We start from the raw sequence: 13,356 nt of genomic DNA on the forward strand, positions 1-13,356 counted from the left end.
ACCTAAATTCAGCAAATAGATCTTCATGTAAGGAAGAACAGAAGTTACAGTAAATGCCTCCAGCTGCTATTTTGCAGTAAAACAAAGATGTTTTATTTTAAATAGCAATTTACATTGAAGTTATTGGGTAATTTGTCCTGTTTAGGTGTTTCTTTAGGCTTAATTGCAGTTTCTAAAATCCAACTCAAAAGTCTTCCCATCAGATTTCTTTTCAAGTAATGTATGATGCCACCCTGATAAACTCATAAAAGTTATTTTCCTGCCATTTAATAATTATTTTATTCTCTTTTCATAATGCATGAGACTTAAGTTTGTTCTTTCAAAAATTTTAGTTCCTCCTCCACCACAAACTTCAAGGAGGTAGTTTTTTAATGACAGATGCACCTCCCTTAAGGTGTATGAGTAAACATTGTCAGCAAAACATGCCCAGAGGGTCGTGACAAAATGAAATCACATGCAATAATTCTGCTTCTCAAGTCAAGCTTAAATAGCACCCAAATGCGTTACAAAAATAAAAGATTAAATGTGACATGATTCATTCTAAAAAAATCACCTAATAAAAGAAATATTCAAGATGGCATATCAAAATGAGAAGAAGGGAGATATGAAATTCCTGTAGCAAAGAATCCTGGAAGAAGATGAAGCTTTGTAAGTGCTGCTGAGCATTTCACTGTACAATTTTCAGGCTTGTTTAGTAAAGCTATTAGAGGGCCAGAATTCAAAATCATCAGAAACACCCTGAAAATGCCATAGAAAGTGCACAGAAATTTCCTTTGTAATATGACTTATTTAAATAATTGTACTAATTTTTCCATTTCACTGCTTTTTTATAATGGATTGTTAACAAATATATGAAATGTACATAACATTCCATGTAATCAAACTTTCTAATAACGAGCTGTGAACCATTTTGTCACTTTTTACCACAGCTTCATTTCTGTTTACAATTCCACTGTGGTATTCTCATACTTGTCTTTTTTGGGGTATGCTTTATAAAAGATGTGTGCTTTTTCAATGCTTCTACAAACCTTTAGTCTTGCTTATGTCTCATCATCTCTTTGCAAGATGTAAATTAAGTGCTGCACACACATTTCAACCCCTGCCAGATCTTAGTGTCCCTTTAGGGATTAATTCATTTGTTGGTAACGAATTTGGCTTTTGTGGTTGGATGTGAAATTTAGGTGTGGGGCAGGGGGAAGAAGTAGTATAATATTTTAATAACATGTCACTCAAAATGTTTTGTTGGTCTTTTCTAAGGTATCCAACTTGACTGAATTTTACTGTAGGAAAGAGCTAGCTATCAATAAGTGTCCTACTAAATTTTTTGTACCCCAGCAAAAGTTTGGATTTATATGAAAATGGAGGGGGGTTATACTTTGTGCACCAACAGAACTGAGTAATAAGGCTAAGTGGAATATTGCAGAGGATGTTGTGTCATTGGAAAAGTAGTATATGATTTATTGTGAAATATAATTGCTTAACATATTTCAACTTCCATAGATTTACTTTTTCTGTAGTTCATTCCAATTAGTTAAAAAAATAAATAGATGTCAGAGTATTCCTTTTCTGTTGTCCCCAGTGCTGTCTTTTTTCTGATTCTCTATTTTTGGCATTCAGTGACATAATCTTTTCACATTAAATGAAAGTGAAATTATGTAGTTTATTTTAAGAATATCCTTATTATAGGCTTGGGTTTTTAACCTTGACCTCAATGTATACTATTCAATGTCAAAGTGCAACTTCCTGCTTCCTTGAGTCTGTGGACAAATTAAAATACTCCCATAGACTGAAATGATCTAAAAGCTTTTAGTGACCTTAGCTTTGAAAATACTCATTTAAATAACTTTCATGATAAGGATTTATGTATGGAATTTTAAGGGACTGATGTAATCTTTAACTGTTGTCTCCCCTGGCATGCACAGATATACAGATTAAATGAAAGAACATTTGTAGTTAACTGTTCAAACGAGGTGAATCAGTCAGAATTTAATACCAGAAAGGTCTTTTTGATTTTTAGCTCTTGATGATTAAGACTTCTAAATGCATTTGTTCATCTTCATTGGTTGTTTGACTTCTTAAAACCACCAGCAAATGTAATGCTTCCAAAGTTACTCTGTCAGTAATTTTGTTTTATCCTATCTTCCTTCTCAGTCTACTTGTTTTTCAGGGGGTTTTGCCATCTCTTTTAGAGTACTTTTTGTCAATGTGAAAGAAGAGTGCGAAGATAATACAGGAGCAATTTTGAGACACACCCTGTGCAATATATGGACTTCTTTTGCATAAATGAAGCAAGACAGTCTAAGAAATTATTTTCTGCATATTCATGCTGTATAGCTGTAAATTGAAAAACAAATTGGAAGGCAGAACTTCACATTCTTTTAAGCGTACCTTCTTTGTCATGTGCAATATCTAGCAAAATGAAAACCAAAATGTGTGAGGTTTTGTATAGTAAATTATAGTCAGAAAGGAAGAGCTATCATCTATTTTATTCTTTGATGGTTAATTATATTCTCAGAATAGTGTCCGTGTGTGACAATTAGTGGTGATACAGGGACAGGAGATTGTCTAAAGCCCTCATTTTAATTAAAAGTTTGGGATAATGTTGGCACAGACTCTTGTGACATTGCCTTCTGCATCTACCAGCTGCAATATGTGCTACTGAGTATTTTTCTGCAGTGCCTGATCTAGCTCTGAGTTCTAGTAATTCTCCCATCTGTTACAAAATGACCTTGAAATTATTTTTAGGGCTTGGTGTTTTCCAGTCCTGAAAGTCAGATGAAGAGTAGTTCATTGCAGTTCCAGCCAATTTCAGTTGTGCTTGCACCTGGTACTGAATTAGTCTGACAGATCTGAAAGTAGCAGTTGTCATTTGCAGAATCTCTTGCTTGTGGGTTTTTAGATACATTTGGAGATTGCTGAGTATTTTAGTCCTCTCCTGGAATATATAAGGTGATATTTCTGCTTGTAGCTGCTGCTGTTCACAGGTGCTTCCTACATGTAGAATTCCTGTACTCTTCTTAACTCTTTTAATGTCTTTTTTTTTCCTTGAAGTTATCTGGATATTCATAGGAAAAAACGTATAAGGAGTAAGTGTTTGGCTGAAAACATCTTGCATTCCTGGCCAGTAGTAGTACCAGTTGTTTTTTCCCTGTTTGTGAGATAGCCATCATGAATAGACTATGATCGTGACAGAACTCCATGTGTGTTGGTGGCAAAGCAGTTGGCTTTAAAAAAATCTCCTTTTTTTTTTTTTTTTTTGTCTCTTTACTAGAGATACTGTTTGAATGCCAGAAGCCTTCATCTGTGTGGGACTTGCCTCGTTGCAGACAGTGTAACTGCCTCATATTGACATGCAGTATAAAAAGGTCAAAGGTGCTAACAAAAACCTGTTTTGTATTTGATTTATAAACAAGATTCCTGTCCCCCACCATCTTCTTTGTTAGCACATCTGCTGATGAAGTAACAGCAGTTACTCCATTCCTGCCAAATTGAGAATAAAAAGACTTTCAGTGATATTTTATGACTAAATGTTTGAAAGTTAACTTTGTCAAAAACTGTCTTTGCAGCTGAGTCATCCTGTCTCAAACAGATTTGATGTCTCCAGTTCCCATGTTACACTCCCCCATCGGAAAAGGCCTCATGAACCTTCCTGAGTGTCTTTTTAGATGTCTTGATGGCTTCCTAAAGTAGTGGAGTTTGTGTGAACCTTAGAGGGCTCGAGGTTGTGAGTTAGCAATTGGTATAGAGAGCAGAGGGACAATTTGCTGAGATCTAAAGACATGAATAACCTGGTCTGACCTCAGAGCTCACCCTGCTGAAAGCAGGGAGTTTGGGTCTCCTGAGGGCCTTTCCAGCATGGGTGAGCCTGGAAGGGAGGAAGTGGCTGGAAAGGGTGTTCAGGATGAGCAGAAAGCTTGACCCAGAAGAGAGACTCTGATGGTGATTTGATTGATGCGAATCAAGATGTGGGTTAGCTATGAATAAATTCTCTTTAGTGTTCTGTTCTTTGGGTTTTCACTTCTGTCCATGTTCATCAAGTGAGCCTTGGGAAATGGTGAAGGAGACAGGAATGGGATAAAACTTGAGATCAGAAAAAGCAGGTTAAAAGAACAGAGATCAATAGAACTGAAGCTGGTAATTGAAAGTATATAATTCAGCAACAGTATATGAAAGAATAAACTTCTGAGACACGCTTCCCAGGATATGGAAAAAATAAAAAATTGCATATCTCTGATAATGTTTTTTGCTGATGAATACCTAGGTTTCCTGTGATGGTTTTAATCAGGAAATCTCTTTGTACTTTCAGTATACTTGTCTATTTATAGATAGCTATATATCTCAGGCTGTATACTATATATATAATGAAGAAGGGCAAGAAGGTGATTTTGCAAATCCACTGATTGGAAGAGCACCTTAAGAAAAAAAAAGGCAAGTCCCTTGACAAAGGGAAGACTCAAAACTTTGATGGACAATATGGACAATACAGGAGTAGTCAGTGCCTTTTTTCGGCTCTGACTCCAAGGGCAAAGCCTGCTTTCAGACCCTTTCTGTGTGACAGTGCACCACTGAAAATAAAGTGGCAGAGCAATAGGTTAAAGATGCTGTATATAAGTGAGATACACCCAGAGGCTTGGATGATTTCAGTGATGTGATTGCAAGGCTATTGTCTGAGAAAAATCATAGTGGCCAGGGGAAATTTCTGACAACTGAACTAAGGCTGAAAAGGAAGGCTGAGGGGTCTGTAGGGAAGTTCCTCAAGAAGTCAAGAACCACCTCCTCTTGGAATCTCTGTCCAGGCAAGTGGGTTACATGAGATGGGTCAGTCAGAAAGCCATCCTGGATTTAGCAAAGTCAGAACATGCACGGTCAGCCTGATTGCTGTCTTGATGAAATGACTCAAGCTGTATGCACAAGGTTACTCCAGTCAGTTCAGTAAGACTTTCAACCTGGTCTCCTGCAACATTCCTGCCTAAGAGCTGAGGATCTACAGGGCTGGATAAGATTGTTGGGTCACTGGGTTTGGCTGGGCCACTGCAATGCCAGCAATCAGAGGCCCAGTGTCCAGCTGCTGTTTGGTATCGAGGATACTGATACTGTTTGGACTCTTGAGCAGTGACCAGCATGATGAGACAGAGCACAGTTGTAGGTGACACTGAATTGGAGTGAACCATTGATCAATTGAATGTTGAAGGTCCAATCCAGACATATCTAGAGCTAAGGATTGTCCATACTTTTATATATTTGAAGGTGTCTGGTCTCAAACATACAATAAAACGCTTGCATTTCAACTTATCCTGTCAGCAGTGGATTCCTGGCTTTTTTAATCGTGTCATTTAGTGGCAGATTGAAGGATATGCTTGGAGCACAGTCAACTTGGTACAATGGCTTGAAACAGTCAGTACAGTCAGGAAAAATATGGAGAAAATAAATTTAAGTTAAGGGGATATGTTACTACGAGAGTGGTAATTCAGGTGAAAGGGGCTGAAAGAAAAGGAATAATATTGGAGTGAAAAGGCTGAGTAAGTTCTGTGGTTCAGGCTATCAGAAGGAGGAGTGGAGGTGAGAAATCTGGGCTGAAAACCCTGCTGGGATCCTGGGCATATAATCTTCCAGTTTGCACCTTACCTCAGGAAAGACGAGTGATCTTCCCAACCTCGCTGGTCACATTTTTCTTCCTCAGTCCATCACACAAATGTTCTGAGTTCTGTCTGTTGGAACAAGTAACAAAGCCACAGCACACAGAACATAGTATTTCTGGAAATATTGTTGGACTGGGGGAAAGGAATACTACTTATGTATTTGTAACAAGTATTATCTAATACTTGTATAGTACTTTTCCTTTTAAAAAAATTGTACACCAGTGGAATGAATAATTAGTAATCTTATTTGTAATTATTAATATGTTTAATCAACAATTGGTATTTTTTTCATTGTTCATGCCTTAATTGTTGCTTTTTGTAGCAAATAGCCTTGGAGGTGGTTACACTGACCAATGAAATAAGATTAGGAGATAGTGCCATATGTGGCTTTTCTATGGTTTAGCAAGAAGCCCACCAACATGAAAAACTCTAAAATGCATATTTAATTTCCCTAGGTAAGGACAAAGTATGTGACTAAAGTAATAAGCTGGCAGATACTTCTCTTCACAGCAAATGGAAAACACATCTGTCATTAGTTTAAATACAATCATCTGCACAAATTCTGAAATTGTGCTTAAACCAGTTTTAAAATCCTGATTGTCGGTGAAGTGGTTGGAGCTGGATGATCCACACTGCTCTCAGATTCTCAGATGATGTAAATTGACTTTAAAGGAATTGGGCTAATTTACTCCTCCTAGGATCTGACACATTATTGACCAGAATATAACTGAGAATTGCTGTGTCCTCTGTTAACGTTAATTTTTATTCTCTTAACTGAAGTAACATTTTACAAATTCTTTCTTAGAAAACTTATTTCTGTTTGTTCCTTCTCCTTTCTCACTTCATCATCCAAACCCAGAGCGATGAATTTCTCAGTACACAACTTCAAAATCTCTCCTTTATCTATATGTTTTGAGGTAGTTGACTTCATTAAGTGTTTCCTCTCCTGCACAGGTTTATAGAAGCTATTTATCACAGAAACCTTAGGGGAAATCATTATGTTCACTGCCTTTCAAGTAGCATTGGACACAGTTCTGTCTGGTTCAGTGAAGATCAGCTGTTCTTTCCCTTTTTCTCCTTTTCCTAAAGCTCTTTCCTTTATTGCTTTACTCTGTTTTGAAAACAATGAAAGCCTTTCATGCCATCAGGCTCTCGTTAGCAGATAACGCAGTCGAAATTGCAGAATATTAGACATTCCACAGAGGTGAAGGATAGTCTAAAAGAGGACGTTGTCAGACTGAAGCCAATAATCTTCAATCTTGTGTTACCTTTTATAATTGCATTTTTATTGACTTGTTCAGAAAACACATTCATAGACCTGACAATTGATGGAGTACCGTGTATCAAGGTAATTGGTGGATAGCACATATCGGTCTTGTTTGCTGATGGTGACCGCTCAGCTTGGAAGGAATGCCGTGAAAAATACATCGCCACATTTTGTGATCTATGAGGACTCTTTTGATTATATGTGTTATTTTTGTGGTATGCAGGGAAAAAAGGGGAAGACAAATGCGATCATTTACATGGTTAATTTTGATTCTGTCCAATCTTGAGAGTGAGTTTTATTGCTCAGACACTGACATTCCATAGACATGCCAAGAGTGTGAACAATATGCTGCTGTGTCATATTGCTGGTATTTACCTGTAGCAAATGACATCACAGGCCTTGGGACAACTGTAATTCACAGCAGAAGGGAGTTGCAAAACTTTGTCATTTATCATTGACCAGTCTGTTGACCTAGATGTCCTCAGGTTTCTGAAACTGGTCGTTGTAAGTCATATGAGGCCCTCTCCTGGTAGCCACCTAAAATATATCATGATGAGATATTTAAAAAAAAAAAAAAAAAAGTAGAAAAGAGATTGAAAATAGATTGTAATCAGTCTGCCTTTTAAATTTTTATCTTGTGTAATTCCAGTGCTAGGGACTAAGCAGTCAATAATCATACTTTAAATATTATATTTATGACCCAAAACACTGCACAAATGAAAGATTTTTAACAGTTAAAATATGGGGATTTTTTCCAAATGCTGTTATTAAGAAGTTGGGTCCTGTAAGGTTTCTGGGTTTTTCAGCTGTTCTTGTTCTTGTCACGTTTTTCCCAGGTGTACATTCCAAGCAGAGTGGCTCTTGTGCTTCAGAACACGGATATCCCAAAGTGAAGTTCTCTGTAACTACCACCAAGGAAGCAAGTCACCAAGAAGTGCTGATACACTGTACTAGTACTAAGTATAACAAAACTTGCTCTAAGGAGGCTTTCTGAGACTGAGTATAGTAATATTAGGTGTTTAAAATGTAAGATTAATATTCACATGTAATTGCAGAGCTCTTGACTTGCTAGACCCTCTTTTGAGGAAGCTTTACAAAGAGGCAGAAAGGAAAACGTTGGGTTTGTAGTTCTAGTAGTACAAAATTACACTTAAGGTGTTGCAAAGCAGCAGGTATTCTCAATTAAAATGTTGTTTACAGAACTTTATCAGGAATGATAAGAGTGATCCTGCTCCAAAGTTTGTAATTTCTTATAATCCTCATTTTGATAGTGAATTCAAATATTCATTATATATTAATGCTTCTTACTAAAAGTAAGTAGTTTGCTTAAATAAAACAGAAGTTTTTGGCTAAAAGGCAGCCTTAACGGTTTGTGGGACCTAATTTGAGGCTCCTCTTCTTCAATGAAGTCTAACATGGAATTAGAAATGTTTATCCAAAAGGATGAGAAGGTCCTCTGAGAGTCTTGTACTTTGCCATTTTTTATTTAATTAAAAATGCACAAAAATGCTGGCCAGCAAAACGAGCGGGCCGGTTGAGTGGTGGCCTGCTGATGCTATTGTGTGTGCTGGTTATCTGCTCCCACCTAATCGCTTAGTCTGAGCATCTCACTTGTTGCAGCTGGACAAAAGTCACACAACTCTTCTACTTAGATCACTAAAATGTTCAGTGAGAAGCATGTTTTGGTCTTAATGCAACAATACCACACTGGAAGAGGTACTTAAAGTGCAGTTCTTCCCACTGCATTTATTTCACTGACATCAGGACCTTGCAGTACTGATTTCACTACTTCCAGAAGCTGCCTTTCAGCTTGGAACATGATGATGTTCTTGCACTTTTATAACTTTTGAAACATTGCTTCTCATGAAGAAGCAGTCTCAAAATACAGTGATCAAACTAAGGTGGTTTTTTTTGATTAAAATTAAGATAGTTAATTATTGGAGTGCTGCTAAGATAATTCAAGTGAGTTCCTTCACGAGCTACAACTTTTTTGTAAAGAGTAAGATTTTGTATATTTGAAAATGTATTGCAGAGTATTCTGGAAAATTAATACCAAATTAACGAGACATGCTTTATTTTGTTCCATTTATTTAAAAACATATTTGAATTGGTTCTGAAATGAATGTCTTTTGTACAAATCTGAATTTTCTAACTTTTAAAGTAGCCAAAGAGGAAGATGTCCGTGACCATTTCCAAGTCATAATTTTACCCAGTTTCCTTTGTGAACCATTGTGTAAACTACTGAAGAGTTGGTGCCAACACTGACAATCTATTCACAGTTCTTGGAATGCTTACTTGTGGCTTACTTCCTAAGCAAAATAAGGGATGGAATAATGCAGCATGATGGAAAAGAGTCTTTTGCAGAGTTCACACTGAGAAGACTTTGTGGACATCCCCAGTCTGATATGTTCTGTGTGGCAGAGAATGTTATATTGCAGTTGAGTACCATAGGATCATGCTTCATTTTCCTCTACACCAGTTTGATCATTGTTTGGTTGTGGGCTAATAAAAGCATTCCTGTTACGCTATGACTTTAAATAAAATATACTGAACTGTTTTAGCAACTGGAACTGATTATCTTTTTTTTTTTCCCAGATTGTTTTCCTTGTAGTGAAATAACGAGCAACTTCTAATACATGTTATATTTACATTGTATTGATCTAATATGTTTTATAGGGTGGTTTGTTTTTTTTTTTTTGTTTGTTTTTTTTTTTACTGGCACCAGTTCCAGGTTTCAAAATGTAATGCAAGGCAAGCGTCTGTGTCAAAACTTTTTCCAAGAGAAGGAATAAATGTATGATGTGAAGTAAAAACTGTAAAATTACATGCAAAATAAACTCTGAGGAGGAGAAAACAAATACATATATGGTTTCATTCCTTGCATTGTAAAACGATTTTACAGTGGTCTTAACACTGAAAGATTACATTTTGCCCCATCCTGAAATCAGGGACTTGTCTTGGTCAAAAAAAAAATCATAATGAGATTGGTAGAATATTTTTTCCTATGCATATTTTCTTTAACATAGTGATAGATTAGTAAAAATGAACCACAAAATTTGCAAGGTAAACATGCAACTACAGAAAGCATAATAATTAGGGTTTTTTGGAGCCCACCTCTGCATTTGTGAGAGTGCTACTGCCTGTCTTGCAAGGCTGGAAAATTTTCCCTTGCAATACCCCTGGAAAGCCAATTTCTTCCTCCTGCTGTTTGAATTTTGATGGATTATGAAGAGAAATTAAGCTTTCACCTTCCTTCTAGTGACACTCTGATTGCAACCAAGGCTCCTCCTTACGGTCATGTTCTGAGGCTGTCACCATGTCTGGTTGAAGCCTGACACACTCTGAGAAGCACAGGAGCTCCAGAGCTTTTTTGCTTGGCCACACCTCAAATCAGCACTCCTTAGTTCTGTCACAGAAGTAAATGAAGTGGTCTGTGGTGATTTATCCCAGGGCACAAAGCTCTCCACAGATATTCAGACATAGTGAAGGAACACTCTTTAAAGATAACCTTTCTTAGTCTACAGGACTGATAAGGATTTATATTTCAACATTTAGAAATGCAGACCTCCCCGTCACCTGGGAGTTCTTGGTAGCCCTGGCCACAGAAGTTGTTGCTCCACAATTTCTCTAACACTCCATGAGAACTCAAGCTCACCTTCACCTGCCAGTTCATCTAAAGTTTCAGACTGACCTTCCCTCTGTCTTGCACTCTGTGTGTGAAGGGTTCTTTGTACTTAATAATTCGATTTACTCTCCAGACCAAGTGGTTATTATGATAACAGGCAGGCGTCCACTACACTGCGGTGTTCTATGAGCAATGAATTTTAATTTCCATGCTGTTTTCTCCTCCTCCCACAACTCAAGCTTTACTGTCCTGAGGTTTATTTTAAAGATGAAGAATGGAGTCATTGTTTAAAATTGGTGAGTACTTCTGGAAAACAAATTTTAGTGGAAAAAACTCCACTTTGTGGGGTTTCTTTCCTATGAAGTTTTTCTTGCTCATTCTATTCAATTTAGTAAAGACTTTTAACCATGTGCTCTGAAAGATGGGAATGTGGTGCTGGTAGTACTCTGCCAAAGGGAGAGCAGCTGTGTGAACAGTAAGATACCAGATAAGCAATTGTGTGGTACTTGCAGATATTGCAAGGGGATATTTTTGTGTATTAATCTGTCAGTCACAGTTCTGCTTTCAAACGAAGTTTTAAGCATCTTGAAGTAGTTTTAGCTTCCCCATTTTTTTCATGACTCCAGGTTCTTAACAGCCCATCAGTGGTTAAAGGAAGAACTTCCTGTCTATTTAAGTCTCATTTCTTAGAGCTTAAAAGTAACTCAGTAGTTAAGAGTGAAGGGTAACTGAATGAACATCAGAAATTGTTTCCTTAAATAAATGTGGACATTATATTCTGAATATGTTAAGGTGTATGATTTGTCTGTCTTCTGCTTCATAATTTGATTTTCTAGGGATTTAAGTATTCTGCATTTAAGTGTTTTATCATTGACTGATGTTTCCAAACTGGGTGTGTTGTCATTGTTGAACTACTGCTACGGAGATGAAGCAGTGTTTTACATATTTTCATATATCATACCTTGGCTTGGATCCCAGTTTCATAAAAATCAGCCTGTAAGTGGCATCTTTGTAACAATTAATTGGAAGAGTTTGCCAAGGAAGATTCTGGACATGTGTGTGTTTTCACACCTCAGAGTTTATGGTGCAAGTGTTTTGAAAGGGTTGAGAGTGTAATTTGCTGTGATGGAGACCTGTCTCTTATGCCAATCTTACTTTTTAATTCGGTTTAGATTATCTAGAGTTGGTTTCAGATCCTTGAGGAGAGAAGCAGCTTCTTTCTGAAAGTTTCACAAGCATTTAAGAAAAAAAAGGAAATCCAAAGGGTTTGGTCATGTTTGCCTTTACATAGAGAGAAAAGGATTTATTTTCTTCATGCAATGTTTCCTTTAGGTAGGCTTTGTCAGGTTTTGATTTATGTGAAAATAAGCTGCAGTAGTTGTGATGGGCTGACATATGACTGCTCTTATTAAAAATAATTATATAAGTTGTTGGGTAAAAATAACTCCAGTTTAATACGCTAAAAATATTCTGCTTGTGGAAAGGTAGAAACAAAAGCTAATGATGACTCATTAGATGAGACAAATTATGTTTTTCATGCCTGTGAGTACAATATGTACCCCGTAAATATAAATAAGTTTTGGCTATTCATGGGAAATTAAAGCCTAAAATAAATTAGGAGAAAATGTAAGCACTTGTATGTATTGAAGAAATCAGTCTCAACTTAGCTGCTGGTTTTGCATTTTTACAAAGCTAATCTGAACTCTTAAAAAAAAATCTCAAGTGAACTAGGTCTGAAAACTGTCTTAAAAAGTTAAGACAGATAATAATTTCTCAATATTAGGAGAGTATTAAAATTGATGCAGCACTAATTATCCATGCCATTTGACTCAACGTCAAATTAACTTCAAATTTTCAGCATTGTTAAAAGCTAGGAGTGAACTTTCTCCACTTGCTTGTTTCTTCTGACTGTGCCACAGATGACAATTTAAATGTATAGAACAAGGACAGTCTGTTATTGACTATTCGATGCTTTACCTCGTTTTGTCTTTGCTGGTGGTATGAGGTTTATGACAGAACAGGTACAGTGCATTTAGGAAGAGAGCTGTGTCTGCAAACACTGAAGAAACCAAGCTGCCAGTGCTGTAATGGGTGTCGTGGTTTAGCCCCAGGCAGCAACCACGCCTGAGGCAGCCACTCAAAGCATCAGAAAGGTAAAAGCTGGAAAACTCATGGGTTGAGATAAAGACAGCTTACTAGGAAAAGCAAAAGCCATGCACACAAGCAGAGCAAAACAAGGAATTCATTCCCTGCTTCCCATGGTTGGACAGGCCTTTAGCCATCTCCAGGAGATCAAGGCCCCGTCATGCCTAACACTGACTTGGGAAGACAAACACCATCATCACTCCAAATGTGCCTTCCTTCTTCCCCCCACTTTATATACTGACCACGATGTCACATGGTCTGGAATATCCCTTTGGTCAGTTGGATCACCTGTCCTGGCTGCGTCTCTTCCCAACCTCCCAGGCACCCCCAGCCTCCCTGCCAGCATGGAAGTGTGAGAAACAGAAAAAGCCTTGGCCTGTTGTAAGCCCTGCTCAGCAATAACAAAAACATCTCTATTACCCTCACTGTGTTCTGCACAAATCCAAAACACAGCCCCATACCAGCCACTGTGAAGAAATCTAACTCTACCCCAGCCAAGACCAGCACAGAGGGACTTGGGAGCGAGCACCCAGCTGTCCCGGGATACTGGGTCTGGTGGGGCAGGTTCATGCTAAAATAGTGTTAATAAATCAGTGTTTTGGCTGTTGCTGAATGGTGCTTGCACAGTGTGAAGGCTTTCTATTTCCTATCCTGTCCTCACTCACCCCTTGCCAGGAAGT

The 13,356-nt window shown here is 37.5% G+C and overlaps 1 protein-coding gene across 2 annotated transcripts in view; it reads left to right on the plus strand.

Moving 5' to 3' along the window:
• GBE1 (1,4-alpha-glucan branching enzyme 1) overlaps positions 1-9,766 on the plus strand; it is a 143,417-nt gene extending 133,651 nt beyond the window's left edge. For both annotated transcript variants that reach the window (XM_039556091.1, XM_039556094.1), the window contains one exon: positions 7,743-9,766. In XM_039556091.1, the coding sequence (XP_039412025.1) occupies positions 7,743-7,799 (57 nt within the window). In that variant the 3' untranslated portion in view covers positions 7,800-9,766. The remainder of the gene's footprint in view (positions 1-7,742) is intronic.
• The last annotated feature ends 3,590 nt before the right edge of the window (positions 9,767-13,356 follow it).

Source organism: Corvus cornix, chromosome 1 (assembly GCF_000738735.6).
Source record: "Corvus cornix cornix isolate S_Up_H32 chromosome 1, ASM73873v5, whole genome shotgun sequence".
NCBI lineage: Eukaryota > Metazoa > Chordata > Aves > Passeriformes > Corvidae > Corvus > Corvus cornix.